This window comes from Ambystoma mexicanum, chromosome 5p, assembly GCF_040938575.1.
Source record: "Ambystoma mexicanum isolate Mex_15411 chromosome 5p, UKY_AmexF1_1, whole genome shotgun sequence".
NCBI lineage: Eukaryota > Metazoa > Chordata > Amphibia > Caudata > Ambystomatidae > Ambystoma > Ambystoma mexicanum.
Genome location: NC_090930.1, coordinates 658,893,401 through 658,914,669, shown reverse-complemented (window position 1 = coordinate 658,914,669; position 21,269 = coordinate 658,893,401). Strand labels below are relative to the sequence as shown.

The following is a 21,269-nucleotide window of genomic DNA, read 5'->3' as shown; positions in this document are numbered from 1 at the left end:
CAGGATACTCACGGCATATGGTATACCAAAGACTATCATATCAAACAATGTGCCGCCCTTAACGAGCATTGATTTTGCAGATTTTGTGGACTACATGGGATTCAAGCATCGCGAGATAACATCCCTCTAGTCTCATTAAGAGGACACCGCAAATAGCTCACATCATGGGCAAGCCTTTTGAACAAGTCCTATATCAATTCCTGCAGGAGTATGGTCACACGCCACACTGCTCCAGGGGCGAATGCCCGGCCAACCTCATGTTTGGCTTTAAAGTCATGACACGACTCCCTCAGAACCCAGAAGAAACAGAGACAAGCAACAAGGACCGTGACATGAGGGCATGACATGCAGCAGCCAAGCAAACCATGAAAGAGGTAGCTGACACTCACAGAGGAGCCAGGGAAACAGTATTAGACATTGGGGATCAGGTGGTGGTCAAACAAGCAAAACAAAGGAAGGAGGACCCCACGTTCGCTCATAGGACTTTCACAGTGTCCACCCGAAATGGCATAATGATCACAGCGAGCGATGGCGATTAATGGACTATCACAGGAACATCTCTCATTTCAAGAAAGCTGGGGGGAGATTAGCAACTGTGAAGAGGACACCTACAGAGACTCGGGTGAGTCATACATGAGAGACAGTGAGGAATCAGAGGAAGAATGGGACGAAAGAGAGATGTTGCGACAATCTACCCCATGGGAAGATCCGGAATGCCAGCCAGCTGGATGGCCTGTGAGGGTCAAGATAAAGCCCATGAGACTCATAGAGGAAATGGACTGATCCCTCTTCGTGTTCAAGAAGGGGGAGGTGTCACGTTAGCATATGAGGCCTTTTAGCCTAATTGTGTGGGAGGAAATTATTTGGGGTGTGTGGTGGAGAAGGGAAGTGACGAGGTGAGAGCGGAAGGGTAGTTAGTAAGAATAAAGATCTGTGAACAGTTGGCCCGTCTCTGTCTCCTCTGTTCCAAAGGCATGACCCATAGCACGGGCAGCGTTCCAGACAGCTCTGAGGGCGTGGAGCTCAAACAGCACACTCCTGGAGCCAAATCTCTGTGATGTGTCCAGATCCCACTGAGGTGCCTGAAGGGGAGGAGGATCAGGATATCCAGCCTGTATAGAGGGCCCTCTGCAGCCCACGGAGGAGCTGAGGAATCACGATTAGGCTGTCCAGTCCCCTTTCCACTGACTTCCTGTGGAGCCTACCCACTGGCATAATGCCACACTGGCGAGGGTCAGCGTGACAGCCATGTCAGCGGTCAGCAAACCTGATCACAGTAAGTCTATTCCATTTGTTTTCCTCATTACCCGACTCTGCCTTTCACTTCACGTTTTTGCTCACCTTCACGCAATCTGAGTAAACCTCACTACAAAATATGGTAGTCTTACACTGTGTATATCTTCGCCATTCCATCACCCCAATTTACCCCAGGGCCCCTGTCCCTGTACATGTCCTCTAAGCCGTGTCAAAGTAGTTCATACTGTTGGCATCTATTTGTATCTATTCACCAGCTCTGTCTCACTGGCCACGTATTTTCTGCTTAGTAGCAAACACTATGTTGCCTTGGGAGCTGGAATGTAGGGGATCTGGCTAAACACATGTGCTGCATCTAGTACTTCTGGCTTATGGGCTACGCAGGGAATTGTTTAACAAGCAGAATGAAAGCAAACTTATAAGAACATAATGAAAAGCTGAACATACAATGTATCACTATGTCAGAACGTCAGTAAATTGGTTTCCTTGAAGACGGTAACATTCACTCATAGTAATTATTGAAGGTTACCTAGATACGGGACCTCCACCACTATAACAACTAATTAATAACATTTATGTCTACAGACAGATAACTGATATGTAGAACTGCCAGTCCTGATTCCTCAGTTCTATGTATATTGGGGAGAATCACAAAGAATCCTGTTTTTGCATTATTTCTCGTTCTCGACCCTTTACTGGGTGTCAATTTCCCACCTGCACTTGCATGTTAGGCATGGGTCACGGCAATGGCATGGGCAATGGCTGAAGTTAGGTCTGGGTGAAAGTGGGTTAAGCGCCAGAGCTTAGACTAAGAGCCTGGCGATCTGAACTTCTCTACAGGTTCAGTCAGGGTGCTGTGTTCACCTCCCTAGCTTGGGTTCCTGGCTGCACTCTCCAATACCACATCCTTGTCTACCCTGAATGATAATGGCCTTGTACCAAATGGAAAGCAGTCTAATGTAATGCAAGTGGTCTTGTACAGTGCCCTTCTGACACTGGTAGCTTGGGTCTACCCCGGTGGCGGTGAGATAAGAGTTGGGAGGGCCCTACTCCATATTTCTTCTGCCTTTGCTGGTATTCTTGAAAAAGTACCATGATCAATCAACCCATGCCTTCACAGCACCATTCTGACCAGTGCCTTTCTCTTTGTCTTGTAGGATCTCCAATGTCAGCGAGCAACAAAAGAGAGACGAAGCGAAGCAAGCGAGATACAGAACAGATCATGCAGCCTGAACCAAGTAAGCTGCTACGTGTCCTGCATCAGCATTAACATCAGAGCTAGTCAGGGCATGGATCACTCCGGCTGGATACACACGCTGAGGGACAGCAAACATCAGCAGCACAACAACTGGGCAAGTCAGACAGTGGAATACCCAGTGGGGTTCACATACTTAAGGAAATTATACTCACCTGTGCGGGAGATGCAGAACAGGACCCTCACCAAGTTGATATCTTTATCCAGCAGAGAAGCACTCGCATGGACTTGGACATTGAGTGTTGGGAGCCACCATTGTCAGAGACCAGCAGGCACGCCCACAAGAAAGGGTCTGGCGTTTAGACCCCTTTTGAATGTGTCCTTGATTGTAACACTTTCCCAGCAAAGAGAACAGCCACTGGTTGGCCTGAGAAACCAGTAGAGGGAGAGAGCAAACGGAGGAAGAAGTGGTGGGGGGGATAAAAGGAGGAAAGGAAGGATGAAGGTGTGGGTTCTTCAGGTGAGGTCAGGGGAGAATGATAACCAAGAGACCAGGTAGGGGAAGGATGGAGCATAGGAATGTGGAGAAGCATTGCTAAAAGAGTGTGCAAGGTAAGGTGTTGGTTAGTGGGAGTAGAGTGTTGAGGAGAGTAGCAGTAGTAGTACACAAGGGGGTAGTGTGGGGAGGGAAGAGTAGTAAAAGGGCTGAGATGGGAGAATACTAGAAGTGTGGATGGGAGCTAGAGAGAGAGGGAGTAGCTGAGAGTAAACTTGGAGGGTAGCGATAGAATATTAAGAGAGAAACATCGGAGGGCGATGAGGAATTGTCATGTGGGCGTGAAGAGAAGTAGATGGAGTAGGAGGAGGTAAGGGAGAGCATCAGAGAGACCTAGGGAGGGGAACATCACAGAGTGGAAGGATAAGACCAAGTGGCACCTGAGTGTCTGTAAGGCATAAACCCTTACTTCACATCAGATTGGGGAACTTAGAGCAGGGACCACCTGGATGGTCCCCTGAGGGATACTTAGATAGATAAGGTATTTGCCTTTGGGCCACCACACTAAGCTAGGCAGACTTTTCGATATGGGGGCTACAGATCACTAGTGACAATCTTGGATTGAGGGACCACTGGTTTAGGAAGGGAACACCCTTCACGAGATAGAGAGGGGGGCCCTTTATTACACTAAAAATTAAAAACCCTTCAACTGTCTTCGAGAGTTGGTGCCTTCTCCAGGCCATCTGTGGCATAAAATATCACACAATTGATGCTTCAAAATGTGAAACATGATTGAAACATATATCATAGTGAATCAATATAAGAAATTGATATAGAATTTATAAAGTATAATAACCTTATCTTTTAGGACATTTCTAAAAAAAAAAGCATGGTCGCGGGTAATGGTCTCTTGTTACTGGCTGATAACATACCAGTGTCTCTGGAAAAGATTAAAGGGAAAAAGGGGATGTCGATAACGTCTTAAGAACATACACAGTGTTTGCCAGTTTCCTGGATCTTCTGGCATTCCGCGTGAAAGCTGCCTGAACCACGAAGCTTCTAACGGCTTCGTTGAAATGCAGCATTTTAAAAATGCATGTGTTTACTAATGGCAACGCTCCTGTGGGAACGTACAGTGTGAGCAGGTGGGTGAATGGGTCAGTTAGATGATCAGTACCCTCCCTAAAAGCCCTGGAGTCAGGCATAATGTAATGCCTTGAAGTGACCTCGTTGCCATTAGAGAGCAAAGCAGCTAGTGACTGTTGTTTGCAACATATCAATGATCACTATTATGATAGAGGAAGCAACACTATAGCCATTGAAACAATGAGTGAGGCGTGTTTGAGCATCATAGCCTGAGTACGAAATCACTATTAAGGGCAACCATTTTGAAGGGTTTAGAGACCGACAATTTTGAAAGGTTAGGTATTACAAGGTTAAATGACACATCCATGATTACACACCAGTTAAGCAGTGAAGATAGCGTTTCCGACAATTTATGCATTTGCAGTCCTTACCATGAACTAAAATAATCACATGTTATAGAAGTGGCTTTGACAGTACACAAACATACCCCAACATAATTTTTTTATTAAAATGTTACAGAAGCGTATTATAAAAAAGGAATGATTCTAGCTTCATCGTATCCATCGTCAAGGGTAACATATAAGTAGCAGAATAATAATTGATGTAATCTCAAAAGATTTCATCTTGGTTGCTCTTTTGCATTTTAAACGTTTGAATATGCCCAAAACACAGGCTTGTGAAATTTCTATTTATAAACACCCAGAAGAACCTTGAATTTTACAAAAAAAAGCAAACCGTTTGTTGTGTCAAATGAGCAGACCTTTGTAGAGTAGCCCCTCAACGCTCACACCAGAAAAAATACAACCCACTAGGGAAAAAGTCCCAGCACACCTCTTGCAAGGAGAACAAGGTTTATTCTCCCAAAAATACAATTACGTGCCAGCAAAGAACTCTGCTGCCACAAAGCACTCTGACAAAAACAGCATAAGCAATGGGTTTTAAAGGTACACAGCGTCACAAGTGACGTACATCACATAGGTTACAAATGCAGGTAACTGGTTGGTGCGACCCTATACACAAATAGCCTGCTTCATACGGGATGCCAGGCGATTGGTCCCAGCATCGTGTGCTCATCTCCATCCACATGGGGATCCTCTTCTTCAATCATCAAGTGCAAAGATTCTAATTGGCAATTTGGTTACACAATTCATTATTTCATAGTTCTATAGTGCACCTGGTACCAAGGACATGAGGGAAGCGGCTACTTTCGAGGTCGTGATAACTTCTCATAACTACGTGAACCCCAGCTCCAATCCCAGACTTGCCAGCGCCTCCACAACTTTCCCACCCGCAGTTTAAATTTGTTACCTTCTCACCTGGCACCACACAGCACAAATCACATGAACCGATGGTGGGGGCAGCCTGACCCTTTTCTCTGATTCTCCTGATCAATTGGCTACTTTACATTTTTATGGCCAGGGGTCTTGGACTGGTCACTGCACTCAAATGTTTGTGTCTTGTGCTCTGGCGACCCATGCCACTATAACTTAGAGATCTGGACTGGCGAAGGCCTAAAGCCCTCACCCTCCTTCTTGTGGGATAGCTCTTCAAAGGTCTGTTCCGGCCGTCTCTTGGCCTTTATTACTTCTGGGTCACATGCACTAATGATAAGGCACAATGGAGAACTGTGTGTTTTCAGGAAATTATCCTTTTGCAGGGCTGTCAGGGCTGTGAGCAGAAAACGCACGCACACCCTTCTAACCTTCGGGATGGGATTAGGCGTACCGGCATAGCTATGGCACTAGGCCTCAATTTCAAGATGGCGACTAACTTCTAAAATTGAGTTCACGTCCAGCATCTATGGGTGATCCCCCTGCTCCCTCCATTCTCCTAGCACCCCTAAAACATCTTCTACAATCGCCTCGTCCTAAATTGCTGAGGTTCTTAGGACTTCCACCCCTACTCCACAAAACTTTAGAAAAGTTTGCCAAAAGCCTGAAATATCTGATACGCTCTCTTCTGTCTAGAACCCCTTCCACTCAAAGTAGAGGCGAATGTACTAAATACAGGTAATAAGATTAGCATCTGGGCAGTACGCCATAAAATATCTTGTGCGTGGTATTTAAGTTTGGTAAACAATGTCAACTGACTTCTTTAAAGGATAGTTCCGGGACTTTTTTTTTATTGTCCCTACGGTTCGGCCATGTGTTTTTAAGCATAAATCGGTAGATCGTAGAAAACTTTCCTATGGACCTTACCTGACTTTTCGTCCATTAACGCACTCGAAATCAGCTGCCATTTTCTGATAATCCTATCATTTCCCCCCATCGCCCTGGCTCACCTGCTTTTGCGGCACTAAATCAAATCCCCCGCCCCTGAGCCTGACATCAGCAGACGCGTACCGCCCATTTCCCAACGCCAAAGCACGTTTCGTGTCAACAATCGCTGCGCCTCAGCTAATGAAGTGTCGCCATGGAAATGGCAGGACGCCTCTTTCCTCAATAAGTATAAACACACCGTTTCACAACACACAGCAGCAGATTTTCGATTCCATTACTCTATCTGTGTTACTTTGAGTAGTCTGTGACTCGTTTCTGTGCTATGGTCAGCTACCTTCGCCGCTTCTAGGCCTTGTGAACACCTGTACCATATCTGTAAATTATTTTACTTTCTTTACCACACAATGGCTACAATAATGCCGTATATGTACGAGCCCGAGTGCACCGAGGAAGAACTACTGGAAAGGCAAGCACGCGAAAACGATGGGGATTCGGACGGCAGTTGGGAGGACCAGTCAACGGATGAAGAGCCTGGACCATGTCGCATGGACGGCGTCTCCACCTGGTGCACGTGCAATCGGTGCGAGCTAATGCCAACTGAGGAGGAGAACTGCTGCTGCCGTGAAAATTCCGGGTGCTTGTCCTACATTTCGGAAGGCGAGCCAAGTCCGCAATGCATCACCGAGCTGCCAGAGTTCAGGGAAGCCTGCCTCTCACGGACCGTGTTGAGGATGATGATGGTGCTTATGCACGAACTTCGCGGCACTGTTCGTCCGCGTAATCCGAGTAACGAGTAAGTATACTCTAGTTGGGATGTCAGTGATGCCACTACTATTTCATGGTCGTCTCCCACATATAAAATTACATCTACATATCATTCGAACGCATGTAAATTGGTTCCATATTGTGCATTTTCTAGATAGAATTTTTTTCAAAGCAGAATGACATTTTTTACCTGAATCGACAGTGATTAGAAATTTTTGTCATTTTAATACAGTTTGCATCTTTCATTTTCACAGGTGGTACAGGCTGGTGGCCTATCGTTGCTTCACTTGGTGGCTTCACGGGAGGCTCGGACACCGCGTTCGGAGAGTAATACCTGCCTGTGCGGTACTTGCCATTAGACAACATTTCCCCAGCGACAGTGGTCAATACCGCGGATTTTCCCTGGATGTGCTGCAACCGGAACTTTACAATGTGTAATGTTTATTATTTATGTTCAATTGAAATTAAGATCTAAAATAAAACCCAACATATATTTTAACAATGGTTGTTTTGATTTTTTAAATAAATCTAGTGTGTCTCCATTGAATAGTCTTCCTGTGCCTTGTCTTGTCACACCACATGTCTCCGGCCAGCATCCTCCCTCACGCTGGCCGCCCACCTTCAATCCACATAACCGTTGAACCCATATGCAGCAGACATACATATGTTATTTTGCGGGTTGGCATCAAGCCTCCCGGCCTTGCCTCCTTCCCCAAAAATACTTACCACACCACTTTGTTCAAGCGTTGGCAATAAAAGGCTGTTGGATTTTATTGATACAAAACATGGTTATAGGTAAATAATCAATATGGTTGATCATAATAAATCATCCTTTTGGGCACCGGGTACAGAGATGAGCCCCCTCTGGCCCGTGCCGCCTTGCCACCACAGGCCAGCCTGCTGCTGACTAACTGCCTAGGCATCCAGGGTCTCCAGGGTGAACTGCACCCATATATTCTCCTGGGAGGGTGAGGTATTTATAAACTCACCCCCCTGCCTTCCATGTACTAGATCCTGCAGCCTGCCTCTTACATGCAGTTAGATGGCCTCTCCTTGGTGAGGCCCTGCGGCAAACGAGTCTTGTCTGCACGACCACCGCCCCAATCCACCCCCCCGCCCTATCAAAGGCAGTTCGCACCGGGGTACTTGCGCTGGCAAGTGGAGCTGTCAGGGAGCGATAAAGGCCAAGGAGGTGCCAAAGACCATGTACACTTCAAAGTGGTCTATAGAGCATGGGTTGTTGTTCCCATGTCTACCTCCAGACCCCGTGTCTCCTGCCAAGCATCCCCCCTCACGCTGGACGGCCCCCTGCAATCCACATAAGTGTGTCTCCATTCACGAGTCTTCCTGTGTCTTGTCTGCACGACCACCGCCCCAATCCACCCCCCGCCCTATCAAAGGCAGTTCGCACCGGGGTACTTGTGCTGGCAAGTGGAGCTGTCAGGGAGCGATAAAGGCCAAGGAGGTGCCAAAGACCATGTACACTTCAAAGTGGTCTATAGAGCATGGGTTGTTGTTCCCATGTCTACCTCCAGACCCCGTGTCTCCTACCAAGCATCCCCCCTCACGCTGGACGGCCCCCTGAAATCCACATAAGTGTGTCTCCATTCACGAGTCTTCCTGTGTCTTGTCTGCACGACCACCGCCCCAATCCACCCCCCGCCCTATCAAAGGCAGTTCGCACCGGGGTACTTGTGCTGGCAAGTGGAGCTGTCAGGGAGCGATAAAGGCCAAGGAGGTGCCAAAGACCATGTACACTTCAAAGTGGTCTATAGAGCATGGGTTGTTGTTCCCATGTCTACCTCCAGACCCCGTGTCTCCTGCCAAGCATCCCCCCTCACGCTGGACGGCCCCCTGCAAACCGCATAATGCCACGACATATACACGTCATTCATTCACAAACACACCCCTGTTTCGAATTCTTTATAACCCACTTCATATTTCTAATGAGAACTTCTTTGCGCTTTGCTAGTCAACCCGTGAAGGTGCTGGTTATCTGCTCTTCGTCTCTGTGAACTTCCGTGACCACTTCGAGGAAACTCGTCAGTTTGCAACCTGTGAACTGCTCCCTGTTCTACGACAAGAAACTACTCTGATCCCTGCATCTAACTGTTTGTTCGTCAAGGTAAGGCCATGTACCATAATCATTTTGCGTCCAATTTCTTTTCGTTCAAGACAGTACATGCAAGGAACTAGTCACATGTTCTGAGTTTAGTGAAATTATTTTTCTATTTTTTAAAGTTATTCAAATACTTATCCGCATGTGAATAACGTGTATAGTTCCAAGAACCAAAAAGAACCTTGCATTGAACCTTTTATGTGTCATTTAATTTTTTAACACATTGGTATTCATAGAGAATTGTTGATCTTTACTTTTCAGAACTTTCCACAATGCCTGCCTGTTCCATTGGCGGTTGCCCTTCGAAGACTCATAGTAAATCTGAAGGTACTATAATGCATGTTTTCCCTAAGACAATAGATCAGATAAGAGAATGGGTCCGATATTGCGGATATCCACCGTCTGAGCTTGAAAGTAGAGTCCTAGAAGTCTTTGCGGACAAGAGGGGTGATCGATACCGCATCTGCAGCAGGCACTTTACCTATAACATGTACTCCACATCATTGCTAATAAAGAAGAACACACCGCGAGCGAAGCGAAAATTGCTCTCAACCGCTATTCCCACTCTATTCGTCCACATCCCTCCACTGGTGAGTCAAGTTTACGTATTTATCTCTCGGCCTTGCAGTAGTGTGTAGCATTAGCTAACAATAATTTCCCCATTTATGTATCCACTCAATATGAAGGCGGAAGATTCTCCATCCGTGTCGTTATTGCAGTCATCAGCCACTTCAAGCGCCTATCGGGTAATCTTACTTAGCTATTCTGCCACTGACTTGTTTTAGGCATGTAAATCAATAGTTTTAATTTATCGTGTGATTATTTTACCTAATGGTACACCCTTGTACTCGTCCTCTAGTCTTTGCTTTCAGTTATAATTATTGTTATCCAAAATAATGCAAGTACTGTCTTTCAGGGAGATGCTGAGGAGTCCAACGCATTGACGACAACCGTTGATGTCAGTCAGATGCTCGAGGTACGTTTCCGGACAGTTCCATCGATGGAGATCATCAGATCTTGCATTCTTGTAGCGTGATTGTTACACACAATGTTTCTTTCGTTTTTAGCCATTGATATGTCCTTCTGTCGTCGCCCTCCTATGTGTCTTCTTTTTTCAATATTGTGTTCATTACTGATGAAAGTCCTATGTTTCAGGGAGTCGATGGAGCATTAGTCCAAGAAGAAGGGGGAGCATGCAGTTACGGGTCGGCGCAACAGCTTGCAGAAGTGTGCACCGCAGTTACATCGTCCCTTGATGTTCTTATGCATTTCGAGGTATGGATACTGACAATTCGATCAAGCGAAATCATATGACATGAATACATCCGCTATACTTCCTTCTTTATTAACGCAAGTACTATGTTTCAGGGAGATGACGGAGCTTCTTCTACAAGAACATCACCCCTAGTAGTTGATGCAGATCTCTGGGTGGTGACACTTCCAACGATCGAGCAAATCGAATCATATTTAGATATCCATTATTTAACTGATCATTTGTGCAGGTCTATTTAGATGAGCCGTTGACGCCTGCACAAAGTGTATGTTCTTTTTAACAAAATAGAAAACCATACTAATGCAATTACTGTGTTTCAGGGAGTTACTGAAGCATCATCTTCAATAATATCATCAATGGAAGTCTATGAGCAGCCCGAGGTATGGATCTTGACAGTTCCATCTAACTAGATCAACAATGCGTGAATAATTGTCGTTTGAATGTTCTACAAAAAGCGTTCATTCGTGTTTTGCTATTGAGATGTACGTGGGTATTGGTCCCCAAGTACATTTTGTGTTTTCAATATTACTATACATACTAATGAAAGTTCTATGTTTCAGGGAGTCGATGGAGCGTCAGTGCGTGATGTATGTGCTTATCATGAAAATATAGTCGTTGCAGCGCAAGAGGAAGTGGAGACATGCACACACGAGTCGGAGCAACAGCGTCCCGATGTTGAAGTTCGAGGCAAGAAAGTTTCAAAGAAAAGAAAGCAAAAGAAGGTTAGTGTCCTGGTCACTATATTATGTTGTTTTTCACTGTTAATAGTTCAATACTGTAAGTTGTGTTTAAACTGAACATCCCTTTTCCAATCTGTCCTCTAGTTGCGAGTGGGTGTACGAACTAGATCTACACAGACAGTGAAGCGAACGAGAGATGTTGCTTGTCAAACCTTTTGGCAGGGACTTGAGACCGGAGATGCATCTTGCCAATGGGAAGAATATGAAGTGATTGACAACGGAGCTATACCACATCCAGCCATTGATAGTGAATGTCCTCCTGGTAGTTCGGATGCAGTCGGAGATCAATTCACAGAATCCACACCCGCAAAAACTAAGACCGCGAGAAAGTTGAAGAAATTGTTTTATTCACCCATCGCCGGAGAAGGAACAGATGTTGCAATGGAAGAGAATGAAGTGGACGGCAATGAAACACCATCAATATCACTGAACATAGCGGAAGACGATATCAGAGATTCTACCTTTCATGTGAGTGACATGTCCTCAACGTTACAGGCCGAACCAGCTGGGATGCAGAGTGACAGTATAAGGAAAGAGGCCAAATTCATTGTATTCGATAGTTGTTTGATTGATATTATTATTCGGATGAAATGTGGGCATTCGGTTGGTGGGGAAGTATGTGGGGAGCCATTGATTAATGTGACTCGTGCAATTCGAGGCACTAACCTTAAAATACATGCCACCTGTACAAAATATCATCCTTTCTCATGGTCTGCACAACCCATGCTGGGGCAACTGCCAGCAGGCAATCTACTTTGTGCAGCGGCTGCACTTTTTAGTGGTTCAAGTTTTAAAAAGTTAGAGTCTTTCTTTCAGTTCGTGGGAATCCATTTCATTGCGAAAACTCAGTCCTACAAATACCAAACCGATTATCTATTTCCAGCCATTAGCGAAGCTTGGAGAATGGAAGAAAATGTCTATTGATAGTACATTCGCGGGCAAACGGTTCAGGCTAGCCGGTGATGGACAGTGTGACAGCCCAGGATTTTCAGCCAAGTACTGCACCTACCACTTTCAGGACATGGAAAGTAAGAAAATTGTGAGTTCGGTGGTCGTGCAGGTGTCACAAAGCACATCCTCAGTGGCCATGGAGAAAGTTGGCTTTGTAGCATCATTGCAAGAACTACAATCGCGGGGAATGGTGATCGACCTGATAGCCACGGACAGACACGTTTCAATTGCCAAGACAATGAGAGAAGAGTACAAAAATATAAATCACCAATTTGACGTTTGGCATCTTGCAAAAACAATCAATAAAAAAATGTCGGCTGCAGGTAAAAAAAAAGATATGCAAGGTATTTCACAGTGGTCCAAGTCAATCAGCAACCATCTTTGGTGGAGCTCAAAAACATGTGGAGGGTCGTTGGAAATTCTACTGGAAAAATGGCGGTCAGTAATGCTACACTGTAGCAACGTTCACCGCTGGACCACAAACCAACATTTCCACAATTGTGAACATGGCCATTTTTCCACAGAGGAGGCACGGAAGAAGAAGTGGTTGATTCCTTCATCACCCACTCACAAAGCCATTGAAAAGATTGTATTTGATAAAACTATAACAAGAGATTTGAGGGGACTCACGGAATTCTGCCACACAGGAGATTTGGAGGTGTTCCACAATATGTGCCTAAAGTACAGGCCAAAACGATTGCATTTTGGCATGGAGGGCATGATAAATCGGACTCTTCTAGCGGTCTTGGCACATAACCATAATGTTGGCCGTCAACAAAGTAGGACGACCGGAACTTTAGGGACGCTTCGCTACAATAAGGCCTTCACTAAAAGAAGTAAACAATGGGTTATCAAACCAGCGTTTGAGGATATGCAATATGACTTTATTGAGAGACTTATTGTTGATGTCCTAGATAGGCACATACATGGAGTTGTGAACGAACCTGTGCAGGGGACAACTGCATTGCCACCCAACATTGCCTCTGTTCCATGTCCACCTAAAGAAGAGCTCATTGAGAAATACACATCACGGTTTAAATGATTGTAATTTGATTGTCTGTTCTCTCGAGTCTCCTCATGTCGCAGGCCCATTGAATATGTGTAGCTATGTATTGTGTAAATAAAAGTGATTGCTCTGTGAGTCCTGTGAGATGGCCTTACACTGAATGTTGCTAACTAGGAATGTGTGCTCGTTCAAAGTGAAGGTCAGCTGCTTTGATTTTTTTCTCGGGTGCCGGAATGGCCCACGACTCAGTATAAGGTTCTATTGTTATTTGACCTTGACAGGCCGGGACCATCCCGAAAGACTTCTTTTTGGGGGTGTGGGGCAATAACGTAAGAAACGATAATGAATATAATTTCAGAAACGAAAGCCATTTAATGTTCGTTCATTAGAAGAAATAACGTCGGCATAGAAGGAGTGGTATTTCGGGGCTGCCCTACGCACAGACACAATGGAAAATGCAAATATAATGTAAGTAACTCTTTAGATGAGTTTATACCGCAATTTAATTACTATACAGTAGCTTTAAAGACGGGTTAAGTTGTACTTGTTCGTTCTATGTCGCATATTGTTTTGTACCGCGCACTATCTTGAGGAGAACCATCTCCTTTTACGGAAGCACCTCAAAACCTTCCTCTTTGCTTCTGCTTTCTCTCTCCCTCTCCCCTGCTACAACTGGTCCACTGTCGGCGACCTCGGTCCTGGGCCCTTCCACTCTCCACCTGCACTGCCTCCCTGTCAACCCCTGCACTGGGGGACTGTCTCAGTATCCTACAGCCCCCCCATTGACGTATAATACCCAGTTGCACTGTCCTAGCTATGAAATAATTTCCCGACCTAATATATAAAATGAATAATTTTAATAAAGATCTGATGGTGAGACTAATTTCATTTTTTATGTTTTTAAAACAGGTACATCACTCATAATTGTATGTGTCACGAGTACCAGACACCGGCGGATGGCTTTTATAACTGCCAGTTGCTTCTCCGCGTGAACAACGTTACCACCCTGACCATTTTATGGGACGATCGCCAAGTACAAGTATGCCCTTACGCGGTACTAACGGCTAGATGCAACATACAGACCGTTGTGGTGGCCTAGTGCCTCGTTGTTGGAACAGCCATGCGATTATCAGTGCGACCGAAGAGCTTATTTTATCGTAAACCAACACCCTGTGTACTGCACACGAACATCGCTTGCCTCAAGACGAACTATTTTGGATCGAGAGCAAAGAAAAATGCAAATCGCTGAATATTCTCAAAACATTTGATGTCCAATAAATGTACTTTGCCAAATGTACAATCTTGCCGTTTGCTTTTAAACCACAGTTTCATATTCCGAATTGTGGCGCTGCATTGTGAGATGATCTAAGACCCTCTGTACAGCAAAGGAACATCGCGTGCCTCAAAACGAACTTTTTGGAACGTGAGCAAATAAAAATGCAAATCGTTGAATATTCTCTAAACATTTGATGTCAAATAAATGTACTTTACCAAATTTACAATCTTGCGGTTTGATTTAAAAGTACAGTTTCATATTCCGAATTGTGGCGCGCTGTGTTGTGAGCTAATCTGTGTTGGTTTCCGGGTTCTGTGTGGAGTCGCGTAGAAGACGCCTGGGCGCGTTTGCCTACGCAGCACAGTCACGTCACGGATAGAGGCAGGGAATATGAATGTTTTGATAAAGTCTGTTTCAGGGGCGGGGGATTTGATTTAGTGCCGCAAAAGCAGGTGAGCCAGGTCGATGGGGGGAAATGATAGGATTATCAGAAAATGGCAGCTGATTTCGAGTGCGTTAATGGACGAAAAGTCGGGTAAGGTCCATAGGAAAGTTTTCTACGATCTACCGATTTATGCTTAAAAACACATGGCCGAACCGTAGGGACAATAAAAAAAAAGTCCCGGAACTATCCTTTAAGTAGGCCAACCTTGTGGGGCCCCCTACAAGGCGGGGGCCTGGGGCAAGTGCCCCCTTTTCCCTGCCATAGAGACATCTCTGAATGGGGCACAACAGAATTTCAATTGATGGCTGGTAGAACCTCTTACCTCTGGGTAAGCCTCTTTGCCTTTCCCAGCCTCCTTGACAATATTCCTACCACACTAGAAAAGGTTCGGAAATTGGGTGTCTTGCTCTTACTATCTTTCATCCTGTCATAGCCATGGGAAACAAGCTACCAGCGTCTTATGTTGGGAAGGTTCTTGCACTACTCTAGGTAACCAATCGGAGCTAATGAGACCCTTAACTGTCACCAGGTAAGAAAAGCGCAGAATTCTACACACACATATAATTGAGAAAAGGCAGTGAGGGTGTCTCCCAAGCTGAAGAAAGCAAAGCATTTAAATCCCTTGATGGAGTAGAGGTTCCAAAACCCTCCAGAGAAAAGCACCACACTGTGTACCTGGTAGGCAGTGGTGGCTGGTGAATTTTTTAACTGGGTGGGCGTAAGTATTTGCCACAAATATGTGTGAGCGACTGAGCGTAGCTGCATAGCGAGGGAGCCCAAAACAAACAAGGATGGATTGGGGGGGGTTAAATAATTTGTTAAAATGGTGCATTATACATCACACTTTCTGTGAGAAAATGCATAGAAGCCAGACAGTTTGCAATCAGTCTTGTAGGGTAACGCATTACAAAATCCAGTAGATGCAAGCCACCAACAGCACACAGGAGTGTTTGCCAACACATTTTCATGATGTCTTTCCCCACAATATATGCCAGCATAAAAAACATTTTCACACTGGCTGTGCCCATACAGTTCCATGCTGGCTGCACCTATAACTGCCAGTATTCTCATATAAGAACATACGCACATTTGTTTTGTGCATAATGCCAGTAATGATACTATAAGCAAACGTATCCAAGGTGGCTGTGCCAATATATGCCAGTACCTGCACATAAGAACATCCCCCGGTTGCCTTTGGCATTAAAAATGCCATGGCACAATAGGCAAACATGCCTGAAACTTAATAACACTTATCTTGTTTGCTTTATCATAGATGCCTTTCAAAAATGCCTTGCCACAGTAAAAAATGGCTAGGATGGCTGCACCAAAAAGGCCAGTCTAGTCACGCAGTAACAGTGATCATGCTTGGTTTATCATAAATGGACAGTAAAAAACACAATGCCAGAGTCAGAAAGCATAACTAGACTGGCTGTAGCAACGTTGGCTAGTCTAGCCACACATCAATTCTTATCATGTCTGCTTTAACCATGATGCCAAGCAATAAATGCCATGCCATAAAAACATAAGTGTTGTTACATGGCTAGACAGAACTGCATTGCTACAGCTAGTCTGGCTATGCTTTATGCCTCAGGCATGGCATTGTTTTTATTAGTCATCATGGCTAAAGCAAACATGATATAATTTTTACTTTAACATTGATGCCCAGTAAAAAATGCACCTCCTCCCCTGCATCCCCAAACCAGAGATCCGTGCATCAGCACGGTGAGTTCCGCTCACAGTGCATGCGAGTGGGCCTCTGATTCATCTCCAAATCAAAGGCCTGCTCACCAGCGCGGTGCTCACCGTGTTGGTGAGCGTGCCTCTGCTCTGACTCATCCCCATATCAGAGGCCTGGGGAGCAGTACTCACAGTGCTGGTGAGCAGGTATCTGATTTGGGGGCACTCCATCCCACCATAGCCGCAAATCAGAGGCCTGCTCACAGGGCTGGTGAGTGGGCCTCTGGTTTGAGTTCTCTGTGTAGGGGATGTATTTTCCACGTATTCATACACATTCCCTCATGCACCCATATTCATGAACATGGCCTGGCTGACCTCTTTTCTCTCTGATCGACCCTCCCAGGTACAACATGGGTCCTTTCTATCTTCTATCTCCCTCTCCACTTGCGGTGTTCCCCAGGGGTCAAACCTCTAGCCAATGGCTTTTCAACCAATACCTGGCAACTCTCGACTATTGCTTCTCCGTTTTCTGCTCAACTTTACAGTGCTATGCTGACGACACCCAACTCATTTTCGGTCTTCCTTCAGCCTCCTCCTCTCCTTCTATCATCTCTGATTGTCTAAGCACCCTTCAAAATTGGTGTGCCTCCAATGATCTATGTTTAAATGCCAACAAGACTGAGATCCTCCTTATTGGTACACCATCTCCATCCTTTCCTCTCTCTCTCTGGCCGGCCTCCCTTGGTCCTCCTCCTACCCCCACCTGTGAGGCCAAGAACCTCGGGGTTATCTTTGACTCTACACTCTCCTTCTACGCACACATCTCTGACGTCTCCGAAAAGTCAAACTTTTTATTGCACCTCCTTAAAGGTACTCTGCCTTTCCTCTCCTTCCCTCAAAAGCTCACTGTCCCCCAAGCTCTGGTTCTCTCGAGACTGGATTACTGTAACGGCCTCTTCCTAAATCTTCCTGCCTGCACTCTCCGACCTTTACAACTAATCCAGAACAGGACTGTAAGACTTGTCCTTGGCCTGAAGCCCTGGGATTGTATCTCTCCAGCCCTGAAATCCCTTCATTGGCTCCCAGTGGATGCAAGGATTACATTTAAAACCCTCTGCATTGTCCACAAGGCTTTCTGGGGCCTGGGTCCGAAATACTTTCAACTCCCCGTCCCGGAATACCTGCCCTCTCGTGACCTTCGCTCCTCTACTTCTATCTCCTTTGGGTTAGTTGTTTGCAGAGAAACAAGCTGGGGGTATATCTCTGTCTTCTGCTGGTGCCTCCCTTTGGAACAGCCTCCCAGCCATTCTGAAACTTGAAGAAAACCATCTCCGGTTCCGGAAGCACCTCAAGACCTTCCTCTTTGCCTCTGCCTTTGCCTCCCTTCTCCCCCATTGACCTGCTTCTTCTCTTGGCATCGCGCGCCTCGCCACCCTCTGTCATTCGGGACCAGGTACCTGCTCACCCTGCCACGTTCCTGCACTGCCTCCAGGGCACCCTCTGCACTAGGGTTCTGTATCTGTACCCATATAGTACCCCTCCCACTTTTCTTCTGCACTTATCAGATATACCTTATCTGACAAACTTTCACCTGCCACTTGCTGGTTGCACTACCTTTATTTATTTAATTTAATATTTATTCTGTTTTTCTCTCCTCTGCTCCGCACTTTCCACTCCCTGCCCCCTTACATGCACTTTCCCCTTTTTCCCTTTTCCATGCACTTGGGTTTTCTTAGATGTCACTGGGCCTAGTAAGATTGCTGTTTTAATTTTTTTGTTCTCCCTTGTTCCCCTCCCTTTTGCCTGGTCGCGCTCTGAAACACTTGTGCACAGGCGCAATATAAATAAAATATAATTTCATCATTCATAACTTTCACCCAAGCACACATAAAATACACTCTTTCATTCACACGTGCACCCAAACATGCAATCACTCCTACACACACAGCCACACACACACATCCACATGCATATTCTTTTTCTTAATCTGCAGCCGCAGTCCAGAATCCACTCTACCACGTACCGAAACGTGTCTTTGGCTCCCGGGCAACATGAACTGGAAAGGGAGAGCTTCCTGGCTCCAGCCCATGGGTTCCGGAGCTGCCCCCCCCCTGGAAATCGCCCCAGCAGCTCTCAATGTGCATGGAGGCGCAGAAGCACCCCCTCACACATTCAGACATGCAGTACCACAGCCTGTGGGAGAAAATGCCCCTGGCCTTGCATGGCCCACTGGACATGCGTGTCAGGGTACACAACTGTCATAGGGAAAAAATGTTTCCCTTTGACATTTCAAGCCAGCCCAGGAGTGCTCCCTCAGCTGTTTATTGCAGCTGAGGGAGCACTTAGTGTTTTCACTGGGCTGGCTTGGCAGCTTGTCCCAAATGGGTGGGTCGACGCCCCATCGCCTATTATGGATGAGCTGCCCCTACTGCTAGGCATATGCATCCTGCACTTTAATAATATTATTATTATTATCCTATGTTATTGTGATTTATCCCGCGCACTACTGCTATCTGCATGGTCTCCAGGCATTCGCATTATATATTTTTAGAGTGCAAACCTGGCTTAGGAGCAACAGAGCCCTCCGCACATTGGTAGCAAGGAGTAAACATTAGTAATAATGATCACAGTACAATATTATCACAATACAATACATAGATAGGGGTTTCCACGAGATAGCCAGAATCTAGGTCAGACCACTGTGGTACTGGAAGAGCCAGATCTTCAGTTCTTTCACAAATGAAGCTGCTCTTCCATGACACTGTTTAAATGCAGTGAGACACTTAAAGGATCGCTCGTTAGGGAACTGGGATCCTCAGACTAAATCTGTGGAACCTTGAGGAGACAAACCATCCACTGGCTGTCCAGGAAACAAAAATGACAGTGTCCCCATCTCTCATTGGAATGCCAGCCTCATACTGAAAATATCACCCAACTACACCAATCAAACCTTCTACCTAGAAGATTACACACAGTCTCAAGGTGGGCAGCCCGCAGAGATCACGTGCAAGTTGTAACATGCATAGGTGGGGGGGCACCTTGATCCACAGGCCGCCTCCTATCACCTGTCACTCATTACCTGACAAGGATGCTGAAATAGAGGCATTATTCATATCCCTTACATCTGCTAAAGGGCAGAGTGGTGACTTATATAGCTGTAAGGTAGGAAAACTGTATCCTTTAAAAATCATGTGAACAGACGATTCCATATCATATCAGTTTTCTCAAGACTGCCTTACTTCCACCAGAGGGTAGCCACAATACCACCAACATAGTGTTCACTTCTTAGCACAACATAGGCAACAGGAAACAGGTGGAGTGAACTGCGACCTGACTTTGCCACAGTCACACTACTTCAAAATCCCATTCCCTACAAAGCCACTTATTTGCTGGCCCTTAGGCCCATGGTAGAGAGAATCAGATGTGGTGTACCAGGGTGTCTAAAAACAGAAAGGCTCATGTATCGTAAGACATTCATTTGAGCTCCATGACTTTCAAGAATTTATTTTCATTTTGGACAAACAAGATGTCCTGCTCACCGCAGGAATAGCACGGGCTGATTTGGGCAAGCTAACATGGCATGGATTAGACATTGGCACTTTCACCACTAGCAACACGAATATTTGGTTTCTCAAGATAAGAGCAGTGTTAGGAGGAGCTGTAGGTACCGTACCTTGGTCGTCTGTATGTGATCCGGTAAAGAGTCAATAAAGAGGTCTCCTATGGCCTCCCAGGTTTCGCGAGTGCCCTCCGCTTGCGTCAGCGTCACGTTGAGCTCCTCCATGGCCCCTTGAAGCTCCATGAGCTGCTCCAGGGTTCGCTCGATGTGTCGGTGCTGATCAACACAGCGCACGGTCAGCTTCTCCCACAGCTCGCTGGCCACGTTGGCCTGTTTCCAGACGAAGCGGCTGATGTTCTGGATTCGATGCCTTGGCGACACGTCTAAAGGGAGAGAGCAACAGCACAGCAGGCTGAGATAACCTCAATATTGAGGGGGCATTGAGGACATTGATAATTGATCGGACATAGATACCAAGTGACGGAGGAAATAATATTAAAAGAACATACAGAGGGAAGGCTGGGATGTCAAAAGGAGATGTTGGAAATAGCAGGTGAACTGAGGAACAAAAAGATCAACATGGTGAGGTTATAAAAATAATAGCAGAATTGACAATATCCAAATGATTTGCTTTATATTTGTATAAACACACCGGACCGGTGAAAGAAATCAAGCTCAAACGAGGGACATGAGCATGCTGTCATTGATGATGAATTTCTTAGGGTGGTTTGAAAATGTAACCCCAGATCTGCTTAAATCACTGGGCCATAATATAATGCAATATTATAAGTATACTTATAATATTGCTTGCTAAGAGCTTATAGGCTTCCCGTTGGTTAAAATACATTGTTGACTGGAATGATGCAATGCAATGTCACATAGGTAGGCATGTATGCAGAACAGTGCAACCCACTCATCCAAATGCAAAACTGTGCCACTCCTCAACAAAGGAGAAGGTTGTGATGACATCATCACAGATGGTTCACTAAAGTCGATAAATTGTTATGTCTTGAGCGTCCCAAAATGAAGAGCAGCAGTTGTGTGCATTTCTAGAGAAGGTGCGTAGCAGGACTGAGATGAGTCATCCAATGGTGCGTGGAAAGGCAGCTGGTGTTAACGTGAATGAGAGAAACTAAAAAGAATTAAACGATTGTTAAATCCCATGAAAGACAAGTCCACCCGAGCGGTTAGCAGGCCTGGAAGGTAGA

The 21,269-nt window shown here is 45.6% G+C and overlaps 1 protein-coding gene across 4 annotated transcripts in view; it reads right to left on the bottom strand.

Moving 5' to 3' along the window:
* The window catches only part of DRP2 (dystrophin related protein 2), a 1,496,582-nt gene that overhangs the window by 466,372 nt on the left and 1,008,941 nt on the right, over nucleotides 1–21,269 (bottom strand). For all 4 annotated transcript variants that reach the window (XM_069613022.1, XM_069613021.1, XM_069613023.1 and 1 more), the window contains one exon: nucleotides 20,176–20,444. In XM_069613022.1, coding sequence (XP_069469123.1) covers nucleotides 20,176–20,444 — 269 coding nt within the window. The remainder of the gene's footprint in view (nucleotides 1–20,175; nucleotides 20,445–21,269) is intronic.